We start from the raw sequence: 20,067 nt of genomic DNA, 5'->3' as shown, positions 1-20,067 counted from the left end.
CAGTAGAAATTCACAAATTCCTTGGAGAAAATGCCTTGGTGCCCTTGCCCCTTCAAAAATGAGGCATACAGGCCTGGGTTTGTAACAAAGAAAAGAGTCTTCTTACAGTAGGGATAACTCGATACATATTCAGGCTTCGAAAAATCCACATGGCACCAACAGAAATTGTCATTTTCTGTGGTGGCCTTTGCAAAGTTCCAATACAAATCTACACTCTTATCCTCGTAGAAGTGGCCCTTAACAGAGGAAACTGGCTGTGCCCCTTCAAGAGCGAAGTTAAAGGCCTGCATCTGTATTAAAGTTTGGGTAACTAAAAAATGGCGGGGGTGGACCTGACAAATCATAAGGCGGAATGATTGAAAATAGTAATCTAAATTCTTGTTAACATAATTGTAAGTAAATGAACTTCCTTGTAGCAAAACACGTCCATAAATGAAATACTCCTTTTTTGACACTGTACGTGTACATGTACAATGTAACTCTCCATAGAAATGCACACCCCATGTAAACTATTTAAAATCTTTCCACATTATCCTCAGTTCAGTCATGTCTTTGTCTGCCTGCCTTTCTCTCTGGACACAAGTTCAAACTGCGCAAAAACCTTAACGGTCACTGTCACCGTGGCGTTAGCGATGCGTTGCTGGAACGTTAGCGGTCCGTCGTTCCCGTTGGCTGAACCTCGCGGTGACCCCTCAATCTCTGTGGTCTCCTCCTCTCGTATGGCCAGTGGTCTCCCAAGCCCCTGACGGAGCAACCGTGCGACGTCCAGGGCTTTCTGTCGAGCATTTTGCACTGCATTCAGACATGCCAGCCTCCTGAACAGAAATACAAAATATATCCCTTTTTTAAAGTAATAGTTTTTTCACCAGCTACATTGTACAAAATGTTGAAGGTCGTTACCCTGCAAAATATCTACACCAAGTCAAGTCTCCATGAAAACAGCATTAGGTCTGGAATTTCATCTTTGAGAGGGCAAGGTCAACTTCATTTTGCAATGGGCACTAACACTTCCATTAGAGTCTAGAGTAGAGGGAAAGTTCTGAAGGGGCACCAAGACCAGCACGGGGGCAATTGAGGCGATGGCCTCCATGTAATTCCGGGCATGCAGCACTGTTGGTTTTGTAGTTTCTGCTTCCAATATAAAGAGTACATGTACATTTTGAAGAGTACATTCTTTGTTTTGCTGTCCTCTCATAACAAATTTAGTTTCATTCGTTGGGATAGCATCAATGATGGGAGTGTGCCCCCCGTTCAATGCAAAGTGTTGGTTATGGTTCAAGGGAGCCACGCCTAGAATTGATGTAAACTCACCGAAGCATTAAAGCATTCGGATATATAAAGCTACGGTAGTGACCAGTGAGTTCTTTCAGGTCGTTCACTGCCGGTTACCCATATTGTTCGTGTTTTCCTTATATGAAGTTCTGATAGTGTTATGGCTAATGCAGAGGAGCACGGTTCCGCTTTAAGCACTGAGCTTTTGTTTGAAAAGTTTCAGAGTTATTTCGACAAGAAATTCGACAAGTTGGCTAACTCCACTATCACAGATGAAACAGCGGTGAAGGAACTCAAAATAAAATTGGAAGCGAAGGAGTTGACCAAGCCCGGTAATTCTGCCCAACTGCTGTTTTGTGGACAGCTAGAGATTATTCTAGATAAAATAAAAGTCGCCTTTTTGCAGAAGGGTGATACAGACAAGGTCGTCGAAGCTATTCACGAGGCTGAGGACCTTTTAGCGGATAGAAAGCAAAAGATCAAGATCGCTGATAGCAGTAGAGCAGGTTGGATCACCATTCAACAGTTAGAGAAGGGCGGCAAGAGAGACCAGTCTTCCGAAGATCAGAAGAAGGTGCAGATAGCTGAGGACGCTGCTCTCAAAGAATTGGAAGGAAGAAAGAAACAAAAGACTTCGGATAGACGACAGCAAGATGGGGTGGTTTTCAAGAATTTTGGTGACCGTAGTCTTTTTCGAGGTAAAACGTTAAATTCCCCCTTTTGTCTTTGGTTGTTTCAAAGGGCATCTGAATCCTGGCCCTTATCCAAAGTTGTCATTAAAATAATTCAGAAATTGAATCATTTTGTCGTATAGTGTAATCATTGAGGCTGTTCTTAGAATGAAACTGTTTTTCATGCGGATGAGCGAAGCGAAGGAGCATGAAAATTTAGTTTCATTCGTTGGGATAGCATCAATGATGGGAGTGTGCCCCCCGTTCAATGCAAAGTGTTGGTTATGGTTCAAGGGAGCCACGCCTAGAATTGATGTAAACTCACCGAAGCATTAAAGCATTCGGATATATAAAGCTACGGTAGTGACCAGTGAGTTCTTTCAGGTCGTTCACTGCCGGTTACCCATATTGTTCGTGTTTTCCTTATATGAAGTTCCAGTTTTTCTCGCTGTTTGTATTTTTTCTCATTATACATTTTAGGCATGCCAAATGATGTGTGTTTCAGCTGCAGAATGCCTGGCCACTGGGCCCGGGAGTGTCCCTACGCAACAGGCCCCCCACTGTCACACCGAGTCCGATCCCGAGATAGTGGAAGTAGGAAGCATGAAGGTGGATTTACATAGTTTGGCAATTGATATTTTCAATATTTGTATTAATAACAATGTGCGTCTAGAAGTAGAATGGATACCAAGAACCATGAATGACAAAGCAGACTTTGTCAGTAGATTGATCGATTTAGATGATTGGATGATTTCAGACAAATTCTTCAGCATAATCAATGATACATGGGGTCCTTTCTCAGTTGACTGTTTTGCAAGTTATTATAATGCTAAAGTGTCCCGCTTCTTTTCCAGATTTTGGAATCCAAATACAGCCGGCGTAGATGCCTTAGCACAGGATTGGTCAAAAGAGAATTGTTTGTTAGTGCCCCCTGTACTTTTGATCCCTAGTGTTCTAAGACATTTGTACTTATGTAAAGGCAGAGGAGCCCTTGTTTTCCCCTGGTGGCCCTCCTCCCCCTTTTGGCCTTTGTTATGGTCTTGTTACAGAACATGGATTACGGGAATGATAACTCTTGAAGGTTCAGACATCTTAGAGTTGGGGAATAACAAGAATTCTTATTTGGGCTCAGATACGTTTACTAGTCCAGTATGTGCCATATATATTGATTGTACTGAGATTTGATTAAGTTACATGAGTTGATTATCTATTCTTAATTAATTTTCTCTTAATTGCTGTATAGGTCATTCGCAGTCAAGATTTTTGGTCAAGCTTTCCCAACAGTATAGACGCATTCAAGGAACAAATTTTTCAGGATATTTTGTTAGCCAAAGCAGAGAGTACTCTAAACAGTTATCTTTATAAATGCAGAGATTTTTTCGCTTGGTTGGTTGCTCATAAAATTCCTCTCCGATTCCCAGTTCAAGACACTGTTGTTGCTGCTTTTATCATCGATAAGAGTAATTTGTCGCAATCTGAAAGTTCAATAATTACGATTTCCGCTGCAATTAAATGGCTTCATTCTCTCCTGAATATCGAGTCAAACCCAGTAGACTCTCCACTACTGAAACAGATTGTAATCAGCCAAAGAAAATCACTGCATAAACCCCCAGAGCAGAAGGAACCTTTAACAATTGATCATGTGAGATCTATAGCTGATAAATTCGCTAATCAAGAAAGTAGTCTCATACAATTAAGGACGGCTTGTTATGTGACGTTAATGTTTTCTCTTCTGTTCAGACACGATGAGATGGCACAACTAAAAGCATGCCACATCACTGAATTAGAAAATCAAGCCGGGTTGAGAATTTTTATTCCCCGTTCTAAAACGGACATTTTTAGAGATGGCAACACTACTTTTTTGTCGTGCACACAGAATACTTACTGTCCAGTAACAATGTTACGTAGATATATGCATCAATGTGATATACAATGTGGCGAAGATGTGTATGTATTTACAGCCTTATCATTTCATTCGAGCACAAAATCTTACAAACCGGTAAAGCACAAACCTCTTAGTTATACCAGATGCAGGGAAATCTTTTTAGATGCAATGAAACAAATTGGCATAGAGCGTCCGCAGTCTTTTGGTTTACATAGCATGCGTTCTGGAGGCGCTACTCATTTGGCCAATAAGGGTATATCGGAAGAGTTAATCATGCAGCATGGTAGGTGGAAAACCCAACAAGCCAAAAACAGGTACATTAAGCGGGATATAGAAACTCGCTTGGCCTTATCGAGGTCTCTGTGCGAAAAGTAAAGGAGTTAGAATTGATTGGTCAAAAAAAAAAAAAAAAAAAAAAAAAAAAAAAAAAAAATGTTCGGTGAAGAGAAATGGACTGAGGACAAAGTTCAGTAGAGCCTCAAGGGCCAAAGTTTCATGATTGGAACTTGAGAGAGGTGAATTCTTTGTTATTAATGAGTTTTTTGGCCGGACAGATAATCCGAAGAGCCGTAAGGGCTAAAATTCCTCGGTGGAATTATTGGTGATATTGAATTATGTAATTTCTTTTCAAATAGATTTTCAATTGAAATGTATCATGAAAAATTATGGATTATTAGTTTCATATTTAATGAGTTGTCAAAACAGTATTTTGCTTATAATTTAATCCGAATGTTTTTAAAGAAATAATATTATTGTTATAAATTACTCCAGGGTAATCGGCATCTGAATCCTGGCCCTTATCCAAAGTTGTCATTAAAATAATTCAGAAATTGAATCATTTTGTCGTATAGTGTAATCATTGAGGCTGTTCTTAGAATGAAACTGTTTTTCATGCGGATGAGCGAAGCGAAGGAGCATGAAACATTTCTTATTTTTCATCTGTTATTTTATAAAGAGGTTATTTGGCCAGTCCCAGTGACTTTGTCATAAAGAGAGCTGACTGAACATGTGAACATGTAGCTAGCTATCCAAATTGTCAAAAAATGTATCTTGTTAACCCTCCTACTGTGTTGCCATTCTTTTCCAACACTGATGTTTCAAACATGTTTTGTGCCACCACCATGACTCGACTATCACCGTGACAAACCACTCACGACTTGTCAACAAGTCTAAATTATACTAGACATCATTTAAATCCAACCTGCAAATGGCTCATTGCCTGATGGGGTGGGTTGGGAGGGGGTGGGGTTGGGAGGGGGTAGAGGTAGGGACTTACCTTAGGCCTTCTAAACTCTTTGTGCAATGGTAGAAGTGAGGAGGATGCAGCTTGACCGTCTCATCAAGTTTCTCCACAAGGAAGTTACAAACCGACTGGCACTTGGTGAAGTCAACGAAGATAATGGTAACTTCTGCCTCCATAGTGTACAGACTGTCGACGCGCTGGATGAATTTACTGATTGTCACATCACCTTCCTGGAAATTAACACACAAAAAATGCTGAAAATTATTGAAACAAGTTGATTGAGAGCTACATTCATGACAGTGGTGATGTAATTGGAAATTTTTAAGCCACTTTTTTTTAACTGAGCTGTCAAAGTGACGTCACTAAGTGGTAATTTGCGTTGTGGTTTAAACATGTTTTAAAATGAAGTTTAGTAATTTTGGACCAGAAAATGAACTTGGAGTAAACAAGATTATGATTGACTGCTTCTCAATATGAGAATTACATTACATGTGTGTAGTTTGATAAATTACGTCATAGGGGCTTGCAAATTAATTTTAAAAAGGCTGTTGTTGTACAGTGCATGACGACTTTTGCCGGCCACATTGCAACGGAGTGGATAGATAAAGCAACCATTACCATTGAAATTTGCACACCCTCACTCCGCCCAGCTTAATGTCTGACGATCTTGATTTGATTTTGATGGTAGACCTTCTTTCTGTAGTTGTAGTACAGAAAGAAAGTACCCTGCCACCACTTTTTCATTCAATTACAAACAAAAAGGAATCTCATTTCATAACGAATTATAAAGTGGTGGCACTGGCAGGATACAGAAACTTGTCTGCGAAAAAATGGGTCCTGTCGTGTGGCAAACATTTTAGACCTTGTCTTTGCTGTAAAAAATGATAGTGAGGCTTTCGTACCGCGGGGGTCCGACTGGGTCTGGGTCGACTTTATTTTAGTTTGGCAGAAAATAAAATACAACAAATACAAAAGGTGGACAACTACCTTAACATTGTGTGTGTGCAGTGTTTGTATGATGTAATCCAGTCGTCTGGTTGTGCTGGACTTGACATCACCAATCGAGTCTTTACTGCTCGTGACAACCACCTGAACAGTCGCCCTGTCCGGGGCCAGAAACGACTCGCCCGTCGAGGAAACTTGCACTTCCCGGACAAGCTTGTTTCCTTTCTGAACGTTACTCGGCAAATGTTTGGTTTCTTCTGTCTGTGGAGTGAACGAGGCGAATACTTGCGATGGCTGGTATGCCATTTTCATTAAAATAAACTCTCAGTAAAATAGGAAGCGAAGCGAGACAAATGGTTCATTTCCAATGTTTTCGATAGAATGTACACATCAAAAATGGCGCGTGTCCGCATTAGACAAACTATAGAGGGCGGTCAGTATCGACTGTTATAAATGCTAGAGGGCGCTTACCAAAGTAAGTCGAAGTAATTTTAGGAGATTAAACATGTCCATAATTATTATACTTTTTAAAATAGTTTCGGTGGCTATTGCGGTGAGAAAAATCATTCCTTTAGGCCGTTTAGAAAAAAAACCATAGATGGTTGTACATTATTCTAATGAATTAGAAAAAAAAACTTAAACATATTACGCTTAAAAAATGATTTGATTATACATTGTATAAAAAAAAAAAAACATTGATCCATAAATGACACAAGATAACTTTGAGTTGTACCATAAAAGGTTAAAGGAGTTTTATTCATTAATTTATAGCTTATTTTGCAAGAATACAAGTATTTTTGATAAAAATTTTTAAATTAATATTCTTGAATGACATTTTAAAGAATGTTGTAAACACTTTAAAACCACACTACTGAGAATAATCCCAATTCTCATTTTGCAAACATTTTGATATTGTTTGGACTGGCATATATAAAAGTAATACACCATTTGCGATTGAGATTTGAATAACATGTTGAAATGACTTGCTTAATCACAAGTAACTGCATAATCAATTTGAATTCCCAAGACTAAAGACGGTCACATGGTTCGAGGGCAAGCTTGTGTACTTTAAGAGCTGACCAACACCCATTTCAGTGTTGAATTACATGTAACATAATAAGAGATGTTAAATTTGCATCGGGGATAAAGAGTATTAATTTTTGTTTTTTGTTTTACCCATACACTGATGTGTGTAGCACTGTATACTCAGTACTTTCCCCCCCCCCCCCCCCCCCCCGAGTCCTGTGAAAAACTATCACAGGCATGTTACTCGGGTGGGATTTGAACCCACCACCCTTGCAATTCTAGAGCAGTGTCCAACCAACTAGACTACCGAGGTTGCTCGACAGGCAGTTTGAATCCTATGTTTTGGCAGCGGGTACCGCAACGATATAAGAGATGTTAACATGTATGGCACTGTGCAAATGGTACCAGTGGTCGATTTCACAAAGAGTTAGGACTAGTCCTAACTTAGGAACAGTCATAGGAGATATTAAAACTTAATGCTAGTCCTAAGTTAGGGCGAGTAACCTGCCCTAACTTGAGACAAGACTAGTCAAAACTCTGTTGTGAAATCCACCCCTGGGTTTGCTCATAATGCACAGGTTGCTGTACAAAATCTTGCATGAACCATTTTTTACACAGCAACTGCACCTATAGCCTGAGAAATTCAAGAATTGATTTGAGGGAAAGTTGAAAAACAACAAAACAACCAATAAAGCAGGATTTCAACCAACGACCACCGGATTGAAGCACAATCTGAAGGTTGTTGGTTCAAATCCCGCTCCAGTAAATTTTTATTTGTTCCGCCCCAAATCATTTGAAATTTTCCCAGTCATTTTCCCTTGTGGTTTATGTACAGGATAAAGCCCAAGCTGCGCGCCATTATGATTTTAACAATAGCATGACGTCACAGGTGTGGGTAAATAACTCATAATTCCAATTTAAGCAGAAACTTGTGACTAAGCAAGTCACTGCACTAGGGGTGCCAGCCAGAATGTGCATAGGAGTATCAAAACGTGTGTAAACCACTCAGAGAGGTTAAGAAAGAGCTTTTATAAGAGGCTTTGTTTACAAGCTTTAAGGAAATAATTAAATTAAAAGTCTAAGAAACAGTATTCCCGCATCCTAAATTATTTTGTCTTCTTGGCGTCCCATGTTGCCTGTAACTTTCTTGCATAATAAATAGTCTGTATGAACAGAATAATCTTAATCTTCAGCACGATGTACCACGTCACAGCAAGAAATATATCGGGCTGCAGTATCTTCTTGAAATCCCCCGCTACAAGGAATTGTTTAATTGACGGAAACTGTACAAGGAGGCCGACCATCACGCCGCCCAAGCCGATGAGAAGTGTTCCTAGGTTGCCTAGCTGAATGAAGAGCTTCTTGTTACGAGGCAACGCCATGATGTATAGAAGAGAGAAGATAGAGGACAACAGGATCATGTAGTGGTAGAAACCTGGCTGGATGACTGGGGGAAGTAGGATGTAGTTGAGATGTGCGTTTGCGATGTAGGCAGCTTGAGGCAAAGAGACTAGGAGGTTCACGTAGGCACATACCCTCACTTTGGATTTGAGTAGTGTGCTGAAAGGATAAAATATATATTATAGACAACATAAGTGTAAGAATGAAATAAATGGGGCCGTTCACAATTACATGTATCAACATTTTCACAAGTGTTAGTACACGGCTCTCTTTTAACATCGGTCTCATCACAGTAGCCATGTGGCAACTTGGACCCTAACTGGGGCGCTGTACTCCTTTTTTCAAATTTTGACATTTTCGGTCGTACTGAAAATGTCAAAATTTGAAAAAAGGAGTACAGCGCCCCAGTTACTGGGTCTATAGCCATTGGCAACTGTGATGAGATGAGCCATTTACAATTACATCTCAACAAGGTGGGCTAGACTTTTCTTTGCTCACGTACGATACGAGGTCAGGTTAGGACCTACTTAACTTAAAAAAAACAATTCATCTGTTGATTACACATTTTTTTTTTAATTAAAGAGAACATAAAGACTGGATTGGTATTTTCTCTTTCCCCGGCCATGAATATAATTATAAGGAGAAGAGGTTCTTTCATTTATCAATAAAATGTAGAGATTGTCACTGTACCAGAAGCAGAACTTTAATTCAAAAAGATAGAAGTGTCGGAAATAGATGCGTATTCATTAAGGCATGCACAGATGTCCTTTCTTACCTTGTTTGATACCGTACCGCAACTTGTTCCCTGTGCGTAAAGTCACTGCCGTCTGAACCTACAGCTCTTGGTCCTCCACGGGATGCCATTTTACGAAAAAAAAAAATCCCAGGCAACTACTTCTATCTTGTAATTTGCAGTTGGCGATTTTGTGTGATTCGCCGTTTTGTAGCGCTGATGCTCGGCGACGTGTGTGTTTGACTTGACTCAGTCCTTTCAGCATTACTCTGGTTGATGCTGAATGTGCTCCGATGCGAAAGTGGGCGTGTCGTTCTCCACGTCGTGTCTTTGTATATGGTATTTGTGAAACTGTGTGCGGTTTTGTTTTGTGAATTATTGTAAATTTGTTATAATTTGTTTTAATTTAAAAGACCATGTACCGCCATTGTGGCAGTATACTGACAGGAAATGTTGTCCCCAGACACCCCGCCCTCACCCCGCCCCACGGAGATTCGTTGAGTGTACAAACTTCTTCTGATAGCGCCCTCTTTTGAACCATCTCCCTCCTCTATAGACCTTTCTTTTGTTGATAAACAAACCGTCATGGTTGGCATGGTCGGCCGAATGTTAGTAAAACATTCAATCGTATTAACAGATGTTTTAACAAAATTCAACCATTTCTGCTAACTTTCAATAATATCTCTTATAATTAGTTGTTTTATTTTAAACAAAATCATCAAATTTGGTTACATTGTTACCAAAAATAGCGATCTTTTCTTGATTTGCACTTACGGCTTTCCATAGTTTTCCAATCTGGGTTGGCAAAAACTCGGGCTGTGATGTTGCAAAGCAGAAAAAAATGCTTAACATTTTCTGCTAGACAAAGATAAGCAGGGTAGCACTTTTACATGCGGAATAGTATTTCGGATGGCAACCCTATTCTGATAAGACAGTTTTGTGCTTAGCTACTTTTTGCGCTTAAAGGCAGTGGACACTATTGGTAATTACTCAAAATAATAATCAGCATAAAACCTCACTTGGTAACAAGTAATGGGGACACACAGTTAAATGATTTTAGAAATACTTGACCACCCGAGTAAATGCGATTACATTATTCATTTACCAGTGATAGCAATGTTGATAATTATATACAATTGCAAAGCAGAAACTTGTTCAGCAAATTTGTTTCTGTTTAGCAGCTAATCATTTATTATGTTTTTAGAAATACTTGACCAACCGAGTAAATGCGATTACATTATTCATTTACCAGTGATAGCAATGTTAATAATTATATACAATTGCAAAGCAGAAACTTGTTCAGCAATTTGTTTCTGTTTAGCAGCTAAACTAAAATTTAAAAAATTGGGCACTGTATGGTCACAGAGAACTCACTACGCGCATTATCTGTGTGTCGCTGTATTCGGCTCTCACGCAACTTTACATGCTCTCGCGCGACAGTGGCTCCGTTGAGCTGATAATCCCGAGCAGAAGTCTCCAGGAGAAGAGGTATTTCGAAACATGCAAGAGTTAAGTCGCCTGAGAGCCGTTACGCCCCACCCGCTAAAAAATAAAATATGAATGACTTTTCAACAAGTACCGTGTGTTTATAAACAATAAACACATCCAAGATGAACAGGTTCACATTTAACTACACTTTTTCACATTTCACATATTTTTTTAAATACATAGCATTTTTTTTTCAAGTTGTCTTTAAAATGTTAAAATCATGCTATTTTTCTTCACAACATATTGCTTGAGGCACAAAGTTGGAACCTGGTGAACCATCAACAAAATGATTTACCTTTTTTTTGTTTATTCATTTTTGTTATAGCAAACAAATTTGCCAAATAGGAGACTTTCCAACGCTAGGTGGCAGCAGACATACCGGGTAAATTTCCATTGTTTACGTAGTTCTGAACATGCGCATAATTCTGAGAACAATGGATTTACCCGGTAAGTCTGCTGCCCTCTATCGTCCCAGAAAGTCTCCCATTGCGTACTCATACTAATAATTATTGCTGCATCTTACCATATACAAAAATACGCACACCTTCTTTATTAACAATGATGTATATTGAATAATGAATATTGGGAAAGCTGACAAAAATAAAAGTTTAATATTGTGGTTCGAATTGATATAATTTAGGTCAAGGGATAGATTTTTCTATCCCTTGTTCCTCAAGCCCAGCCAAAAAGATGAGAGGATAGATTTTGTTATCCCTTGGACTACAAACATGACAAAATGTGCGTTTTATTGCCAACAAATAACTGGAATTTATCAACTTTTTAATTGTTAGCTTAACAAAACTAGATCGATTTCTAAAATCTGGAGCATGTTTTTCACAGTTTAGAGGAAAAAATGGTAAAAGACAAATTTGTTGATTTAAAATCCTGTTTCGATTGAAATTTTTGGACTTTTATGACAATTTGAAGCAGTAAATTTGAATGTGAAAACATGCACAATAATGTGAATCTGTTAATGACAAATACCTTAAAAGTAAAATGTAATGCAGATAGAGCACAAAGCATAAACTTACAGCCAAGTCACACGTTGCATTTTGTACAGGCAACCATCTGGGCCCAATTTCATAGAGCTGCTCAGCGCAAAAATTTGCTTAGCATGAAATGTTTGCCTTCATGAAAACAGAATTACTAACCAAATTCATTTCCACGTGATTTTTAGGATAAGCAAACAACAGTTTGAATACCAATAACAAGCAAAATGCAACAAGTGGAAATTTGGTTGGTAATCCTGTTTTAACAGCTCGATGAAATTGGGCCCTGCACATGGCCCAGTTTCATAAAGCTGTTAAGCAGAAAATACTGCTAGTAGGGCACCAGGCACAACAATGTAAACTGAATGTAATTTTTGCTGGTATACTGTTTATGTTAAGCAATACTTTTCTTTGCTTAGCAAAATTTTGTGCTTTTACAGGCTTCATGAAACCGAGCCCTGCACAAGGAATATTTCGGCAGCAAAAGATACATTCTCTCAGCTGTAACTCATATTCTCTCAGCTGTATCTCACTAAGCCCAAGAAAACAGTGAGAAAACTGTCATGTAAAAGCATTTCCTTTTTGAACAACTGACTCCCTGTTAATTGCCTTGTGTGACACGGCCTTTTCACAATGCATATTATTATACATTTTCAAAATAAATGTTTATTTAAATATATATCAATATGTTTTTTAACCATGTATTTTTAAAAGCATTTCAGTCACTAGTCTAGCATAAACGGTTTACTGTATGTGACTCATTCATTAAAATGCATGAAAAGCCATTATAAGCCCATCATTATTTGATTGATGTGAATGTAATGCAAAAAGTACGGTTATGCCACTGGTGCAAACACCACAAAGAGCTATAGGACTGATCTCCATTGTGCATATCAATCTTAATTGCTGAACAATGTTGACAAGTCACCTTAAGTTGAATCTCAGTGCTTTGTTATTAATTTTTGGGTGTGGTCATACTGATGTCAAATCTCATGTGAGGGCAGAGATGGTTCTTGTGATTGATTTAGCTAAGTATGTGCATTTTGTTGCACAGGCCTCTCCCCATGGAGCTGAGATGGTTTAAGGAATGAATTAAATGGCCCAGTGACCTGCCGTCGATTTCACCAAACTCATCCTAACTTTATAGGACTAAGGACGAGTTAAGTTCCCTATCTGAAGACGTAGGACGCATTGAACCCATCCTAAGTTAGGACGAGTTACTCGTCCTCTAAGTTAGGATGCGGGTTACTCGTCCTAACTCTAGATAGGATTAATCCTAGCGTTTCGTGAAATCGGCCGCAGGGGTAATAATTTTGGGAGCGCTTTGGGACGCCCTCGGGGTGTGAAAAGCGCTTTATAAAAACTGGTTATTTTCGATATAATTATTACTAAACATGTTATTTGGGAGAGACGGGCGAAACAGAGTCAAACTCGTTGTCATCTTTGAATAACCATAAGGTGTTTTCCTGTGATAGGGTTACATCGTTGGGAACGGTTCGGCGTATAAATCATCCGTCAGAAGCTCTACCTCTGAACATGGCATTAAGAAGGAAGAAAAGGGAGTTATATTGTGGTGTTTGGCTAAACACGAAATGAAGGTACATCACCTGTGATCAATTGCATAGAGTTGCTTGAGCGGAAGATTATGCTGAGCAGTTTCCTGCTAAACAAAACTAAGCAGAATACCAGTGACATTGTGCACATGTGAAATGGTCTTGTAGCTGGTAACCTGTTTCTGCTTAGCATCATTCTGTTGTGCTTAGTTAGTTTTTGTGCTTAAGCAGCTCAATGAAATTGGCACAGTGTATTTCAATAAGACTTAATCAAGGTTGGGTCATCGTGAAACCTTTCATCTTTGGAGAGTAAATCTTCGAAATTCTTGTTTTGTTTTGTTTTATTTGAGCACTTCAGATGAAATATTTTTCGCAGGGCTTACCACCATTATCATCTTTCTAAAAAGTAAGTTTTCGAATAACACAATTTCTTTTCGGGACCAAATAATGAAGTATGACCTTACGTATAACTGAGTATGGATGGGATGGCACTTGGTTTGGTGAGCAACCTGCTGTTACGTCAATGCTACGTCACAATTAAAAAAAAATAATACTCACCGTCGCCGTAATCAGATGTCTCAGTGTCCGCTTGTGGCTCTGAATCTGGTTCGAGCGTAGCATACTCCGGTGGGACATGTTCCGGGATTACATCATCTGGGTTCACTGATGTAGCCGTACCATATTCAGCAGCTCCTGAGGCTGGTTTGGGCGTAGTATACTCTGGTGAAGAAGGTTCCGGGATTCCTGCTGTTTGTGGTTCCGAGTCTGGTTCGAGCTGAGCGTACTCGGGTGGTTGTGGGGTCTCTGCCCTAGGGCGTGCCGCACAGGCACCTTCTTCGGCTTGATCGGGTCTCACTGCTGCCACACGCAAAGCAGAGTACCCGCTTTCTACTGCCGATGATGGGCGTGAATGAGGGTCGACCATGGCATACTCTGGTGGTTCGCTTTGTGGTGGCTCTGAAGCAGGGTACCCTACCTTGTCTTGGCCGGGTTCGACGGCATTAACCTCTGGATCGTCATGCTGGTTACGGTGCCCCGGTCGCCTTAATGGGACAGTAGTCTGCTGGGTATAAACATTGCAAGCCGTTTGATCCTTGCGTCTGGTGCTTGGGGTGGCATAAATGGGTGGTGATAGTTCGCTGCTTGAGCTTTCCACGTCCTGTGGTTGCGTGGTCCTCGCCAGCGTGCCTTCGTACAGATGTGGAGATTCTTGACCCCGTCTGTACATGTTCACATCTCGGCTGCCTGGTGTGGGTTCGGTAAGATTGAGCAGCGTTGGCTCGCTGGGACGACTCTTCCTCGATACGAGGCAAGCTATGATGATGAGTAAGACGATGGCGATGACACAAGCTGATACTGCCACTGCAATTACTATCGTGGTGCTGACAGGGGAACCGATGTCACCAGGTGCCGATGTCAACGCTGTTGTCATTGCTGTCACAATAGTCGTCATAAGGGTGGAAAGTCCGGGGTCTGGTTCGATGGTAGTGGTGACTTCACCTGTAGTAGGCCTATGCCTTGTTGTTGAGGATGCATCTTCCTTTGTTGTAGTGTTAATAGACTGATGTGGCGAGATGGTACTACCCACTGTAGTTTGCCTTGTCGTGAATGTTGTATCACTAGTGGTTGTGGTGCTTGTTTGATTTGGCGATGTGGACCCACCCTCTGTAGCTGGTGAGTTGGTGGTAGACGCAGTGGTTGAGGTTGTTCCCGGTAGTGTTTGTTGGCCGTCGGGAGTGGTTGCTTCAGGAACATACACAGTAACGGTGATTCCACTCGATGTATGGGAGGTGCCTCCGACCTTTAGAATACCACATGAGAAACTGGTGTCATCGTTCAATGTACTACTGTTAATTGTCAGAGTCAATACTTGATCATTGCTGGCCCCTATTTCATATCGTACGGTGCCTCGGTTATCCGTAGTGATCCCCTCGGGACACGGAGATCCCGCGGCTGGACACCCGCCTGCACTTTCAATACAGCCATAGGGAACGAGGTTTGTACCGCGGTACCAACGCACATCTGATATGTCTTTTATATCAGTATCTGTCACAACACATGATAAATGTATCGCTTCACCTAATCGAACAGTCACCATGTCGCTCGTTGGTGTGATCGTCGCTGATGTCATGGTGACGACAGTGGCGAGCACTGTGACCCTTAAAATCGCGTTGTTCATTATCTATGATAAAATAGGCCTATATTCAGAATAGAACAAAATGGTGGCAAGAGAAATGACTTATCATGAAATTATACCACTCGCAGGTATCGCTTGCAATAAAATACATTCATGCAAACCAATGCAATGTCCAACTTCCTCGTTCCATTCCCGACCCCGACCGTATCGTACGTATTTCCTGAACCGTAAAAGTGTATCGTGTACAATACATTTTTATTAATTTGCATAACACATCCACACTTGGAATTATTATGACTGAGTTGTATTTTTTGTCAAAGCAGCCCGAGGCGCTCCACCAGTTTGCTCACAACAATTCAACAGAGTCTCGTGCGCTGGATTAGACACATTTATAGCGTAGATGTGTGATAATATGGTACCACCTTATGAAATTAAATAATCATAGGTAATTTTTGTATCAGTTATATAGATTAAAACAGTCAAATAATAGTATAATTTGCCTTTCATGTCTGTTACGTGTTCATGAGAAACTGAGTGAGTGAAACTAAATCGTAGAGCTTGGGTACGCCAACCAAGTTTTCTTTGTTGTTATTTTCGATTCATAGGCCCAGTCCCTTCACAAAACAACCATGTTTCGCGTTATAGATTAAGGCAGTGGACACTATTGATAGTTGTCAAAGACTAGCCTTCACAGTTGGTGTATCTCAACACATGCATAAAATATCAAACCTGTGAAAATTTGAGCTCAATCGGTCATCGAACTTGCGAGATAGCAATGAAAGAAAAAAACACCCTTGTCACACGAAGCTGTGTGCGTTTAGATGCTTGATTTCGAGACCTGAATTTCTAAATCTGAGGTCTCGAAATCAAATTCGTGGAAAAATACTTCCTTCTCGAAAACTATGGCACTTCAGAGGGAGCCGTTTCTCACAGTGTTTTATACCATCAACCTCTCCCCATTAGTCGTCACTAAGAAAGGTTTTATGCTGATGCTTTAGATACTCCGACTATAGAGAAAGCAGTTATTGTAGAGAAAATCTGAGACAATGTACATTGTAAAATCCATCTACCGAAACTCATGATCAAACACAGTACAATGATTCAAAACTATTAGCGACAATGTTAAGTTTGTTCTTTTACCGCGATTTATGCTACCAGTAGACCTTATTACGTTCTTCAGCCGCTATAGCTTGGCAGACAATCAGTGATAAAACAATGGAAAAGCACAGAATTGTAAAATGCCAATTATATTGGCCAATGAACAATCCCCATTTTAGTCTGGTCCCCTGTCAATACAGGTATTTGCTGTGTTACAGTGATTTCATTGGATACAATGATTTCATTGGATCAACATGCACTGACATAAGCTGTCCATCTGTGTTTTGATTGGTCCGAAGTGATGTGGGTGCAGCTGACAAAAATGTGATTCGGATCAATCAAAAAATGATATGGAAAGCTGACTTTCGGTCGTCTGCATCATGCAGTGTGCCTAGTGTATTATGGATAGTGCATTGCATGCAGTGTTGTTATGCGTAAAGGCGATCATGTGGATGGGCATTGGCGTAGGTTCATCGGCAGATCTTTGGCGTAGTTCACGAGCCTTGAAGTGTGACGTCAGATGGGGGCGCCCTACTGAAGTGACGTCATGTACAAAGGGTATAGCATACGATGTTAAGCAAACATGACCCTATCGGTCAATACCAATCTCCTTATATGACCTTTCTCTTAATTTACATTTGAACTTTCTTAGAAAAAGCTTACGCGCACCAAGACTGTCACTGCCTCTAGAAGTCTTACTATTTAACCATAGTGCAATATTGAAGACTTTCTTTGGAGTGCTTTGAACTTGCATTTATTCTATTTTGAAGCAATTACTTGGAAAAGATACAAACACACACAACCCACATTAACTCCCTGTAGTAATGTTCTCTGTAGCTTATGCATTGGTGTTTACAAAACTTTTTTTTTCCGGCAATGCCGACCAGGTGTATTGCTGCTGAATGCAGAAAAACACTTTTTGAAACGTACCAACTCACGACTTTGGACGTACATGTACTTTGCACGTGTGTTTACTATACGCATTGCAGGCAAAGTCTGCCTCGATTGACGTCACAAAAGGGGTAGGCGTAGTCAGCCCCAAAAAAACTTTATATATTTTTTAAACATATAAATCGTGACAACAATTACAAAAAAAATTGTTTTATTGTTCGTAAGCATATACTCTTATGTTTGAAAGAAAAAAACCTCTATGTCCAGGTGACTTTAAGGCTAAGTATTACCCTTTAAATACACCTATATATACGGCTTCTTATAAAGTAATCATGTTGAATAACAAGTAAGAATTTAAACCTTTCTTTGATGACCACAAACCGTAAACAATTGTCTACTAGTCATAAAACTTTAGGTTAGAAGTGTTATTGTCATTATTAGCCTTAAATCTCGTATTGAGAGCATTGTGCCCTCAACTCTTCTCTAACCATCGAGTATCGCTATGTCCAGATTGGTATACTCGGCTGGTGGCTGGTTAGTCATTTCTAAAGCCTGGTATCCTGACTCTGCATCACCCGTAGTTACGGCAGATGTATCCCGGACTCCTCTCCCTGGCTGCCTTTGAGCACCAGCCTGCTGTGTGCTACCAACTCCTGCCTGTACGGGCTCGTAGTGTGTTGGTAAAGGGTGAACGGTCAACGGCCGCTCTCCGGTCGACTTGTCTCCGTCTTGGTTAGTAATGTTTCTCATTCTTTTCTCGTATGTGTGTGGCTGATTTGTGTTTTGGTACGTTGGACCATTACCTTTTGATGCTACTTCATCCGGTGAGCGTAAACCAAGCCTTGATTCTGCATCTTTTGATCTCCCCTTTCTTGAGGAGACTAGGTATGCTATGATGATCAGGAGTATGATGATGATAACCACGCAAGCTGCCACTACCACGGCGAGTATCGGTACAGTCAGAGAGACTCGGCAGTTTGAGCCACTGATGCTGGTGGAGAGTGAAGCTTGTTCATTATTACTTGAAGATGTGTCTGTCATTGTTGCGATGTCTTGTTGATGAGAGGGTGTTACAACGTCTGCTGTATTTGTGCTGGTTCCTGTGACTAAGAGTGATATAGTGTTAATGGTTGTTCCTAAAGTTATTTGTGTAGTGCTTGTTTGATATGGCGCGATGGAACTACCCACCGTAGTTTGCCTTGTAGGTAATGTTGTAGCTCTAATGGATGTGGTGCTTTTTTGATGTGACGATATCATTGTAGTTGTGTGTGGTGAGTTGGTGGTAGACGCAGTGAGTGTGGTTCCCAATGGTGTTTGCTGGCCATTGGGAGTGGTTGCTTCAGGAACATACACAGTAACGGTGATTCCACTCGATGTATGGGAGGTGCCTCCGACCTTTAGAATACCACATGAGAAACTGGTGTCATCGTTCAATGTACTACTGTTAATTGTCAGAGTCAATACTTGATCATTGCTGGCCCCTATTTCATATCGTACGGTGCCTCGGTTATCCGTAGTGATCCCCTCGGGACACGGAGATCCCGCGGCTGGACACCCGCCTGCACTTTCAATACAGCCATAGGGAACGAGGTTTGTACCGCGGTACCAACGCACATCTGATATGTCTTTTTTATCAGTATCTGTCACAACACATGATAAATGTATCGCTTCACCTAATCGAACAGTCACCATGTCGCTCGTTGGTGTGATCGTCGCTGATGTCATGGTGACGACAGTGGCGAGCACTGTGACCCTTAAAATCGCGTTGTTCATTATCTATGATAAAATAGGCCTATATTCAGAATAGAACAAAATGGTGGCAAGAGAAATGACTTATCATGAAATTATACCACTCGCAGGTATCGCTTGCAATAAAATACATTCATGCAAACCAATGCAATGTCCAACTTCCTCGTTCCATTCCCGACCCCGACCGTATCGTACGTATTTCCTGAACCGTAAAAGTGTATCGTGTACAATACATTTTTATTAATTTGCATAACACATCCACACTTGGAATTATTATGACTGAGTTGTATTTTTTGTCAAAGCAGCCCGAGGCGCTCCACCAGTTTGCTCACAACAATTCAACAGAGTCTCGTGCGCTGGATTAGACACATTTATAGCGTAGATGTGTGATAATATGGTACCACCTTATGAAATTAAATAATCATAGGTAATTTTTGTATCAGTTATATAGATTAAAACAGTCAAATAATAGTATAATTTGCCTTTCATGTCTGTTACGTGTTCATGAGAAACTGAGTGAGTGAAACTAAATCGTAGAGCTTGGGTACGCCAACCAAGTTTTCTTTGTTGTTATTTTCGATTCATAGGCCCAGTCCCTTCACAAAACAACCATGTTTCGCGTTATAGATTAAGGCAGTGGACACTATTGATAGTTGTCAAAGACTAGCCTTCACAGTTGGTGTATCTCAACACATGCATAAAATATCAAACCTGTGAAAATTTGAGCTCAATCGGTCATCGAACTTGCGAGATAGCAATGAAAGAAAAAAACACCCTTGTCACACGAAGCTGTGTGCGTTTAGATGCTTGATTTCGAGACCTGAATTTCTAAATCTGAGGTCTCGAAATCAAATTCGTGGAAAAATACTTCCTTCTCGAAAACTATGGCACTTCAGAGGGAGCCGTTTCTCACAGTGTTTTATACCATCAACCTCTCCCCATTAGTCGTCACTAAGAAAGGTTTTATGCTGATGCTTTAGATACTC

At 40.4% G+C, this 20,067-nt stretch overlaps 3 protein-coding genes across 3 annotated transcripts; all 3 read right to left on the bottom strand.

Moving 5' to 3' along the window:
• Nucleotides 1-3: 3 nt before the first annotated feature.
• LOC117296439 (interleukin-1 receptor-associated kinase 1-binding protein 1-like) lies at nt 4-6,409 on the bottom strand. Its single transcript, XM_033779363.1, has 3 exons — nt 6,059-6,409; nt 5,105-5,301; nt 4-815 (listed from the first exon to the last, which is right to left on the bottom strand). Exons 1-3 carry the CDS (start codon nt 6,326-6,328, stop codon nt 545-547), a joined length of 738 nt encoding a protein of 245 aa, XP_033635254.1. The 5' UTR covers nt 6,329-6,409; the 3' UTR covers nt 4-544.
• A 938-nt stretch (nt 6,410-7,347) lies between these two features.
• On the bottom strand, nt 7,348-9,426 carry LOC117296786 (protein jagunal homolog 1-like). The gene is made up of 2 exons (XM_033779835.1): nt 9,219-9,426; nt 7,348-8,602 (listed from the first exon to the last, which is right to left on the bottom strand). Exons 1-2 carry the CDS (start codon nt 9,305-9,307, stop codon nt 8,149-8,151), a joined length of 543 nt encoding a protein of 180 aa, XP_033635726.1. The 5' UTR covers nt 9,308-9,426; the 3' UTR covers nt 7,348-8,148.
• Nucleotides 9,427-12,995: 3,569 nt separating this feature from the next.
• On the bottom strand, nt 12,996-15,581 carry LOC117296892 (mucin-5AC-like). Its single transcript, XM_033779996.1, has 2 exons — nt 13,765-15,581; nt 12,996-13,183 (listed from the first exon to the last, which is right to left on the bottom strand). Exons 1-2 carry the CDS (start codon nt 15,383-15,385, stop codon nt 13,131-13,133), a joined length of 1,674 nt encoding a protein of 557 aa, XP_033635887.1. The 5' UTR covers nt 15,386-15,581; the 3' UTR covers nt 12,996-13,130.
• Between the last annotated feature and the right edge of the window lie 4,486 nt (nt 15,582-20,067).

Source organism: Asterias rubens, chromosome 11, assembly GCF_902459465.1.
Source record: "Asterias rubens chromosome 11, eAstRub1.3, whole genome shotgun sequence".
NCBI lineage: Eukaryota > Metazoa > Echinodermata > Asteroidea > Forcipulatida > Asteriidae > Asterias > Asterias rubens.
This window is presented reverse-complemented; position numbering and strand designations above follow the sequence as displayed.

What these genes read in the sequence shown, in the direction of transcription:
- LOC117296786 (XM_033779835.1), bottom strand. Translation starts at nt 9,307, where the DNA reads ATGGCATCCCGTGGAGGACCAAGAGCTGTAGGTTCAGACGGCAGTGAC. An exon ending in GCGGTACGGTATCAAACAAG is followed by an intron (nt 8,603 to 9,218) that starts GTAAGAAAGGAC and finishes TTATCCTTTCAG; the next exon opens with CACACTACTCAAATCCAAAG.
- LOC117296892 (XM_033779996.1), bottom strand. Translation starts at nt 15,385, where the DNA reads ATGAACAACGCGATTTTAAGGGTCACAGTGCTCGCCACTGTCGTCACC. An exon ending in GACATCTGATTACGGCGACG is followed by an intron (nt 13,184 to 13,764) that starts GTGAGTATTATT and finishes TGCCATGTTCAG; the next exon opens with AGGTAGAGCTTCTGACGGAT.
- LOC117296439 (XM_033779363.1), bottom strand. Translation starts at nt 6,328, where the DNA reads ATGAAAATGGCATACCAGCCATCGCAAGTATTCGCCTCGTTCACTCCA. An exon ending in TGCACACACACAATGTTAAG is followed by an intron (nt 5,302 to 6,058) that starts GTAGTTGTCCAC and finishes GTTAATTTCCAG; the next exon opens with GAAGGTGATGTGACAATCAG. An exon ending in AAGAGTTTAGAAGGCCTAAG is followed by an intron (nt 816 to 5,104) that starts GTAAGTCCCTAC and finishes ATTTCTGTTCAG; the next exon opens with GAGGCTGGCATGTCTGAATG.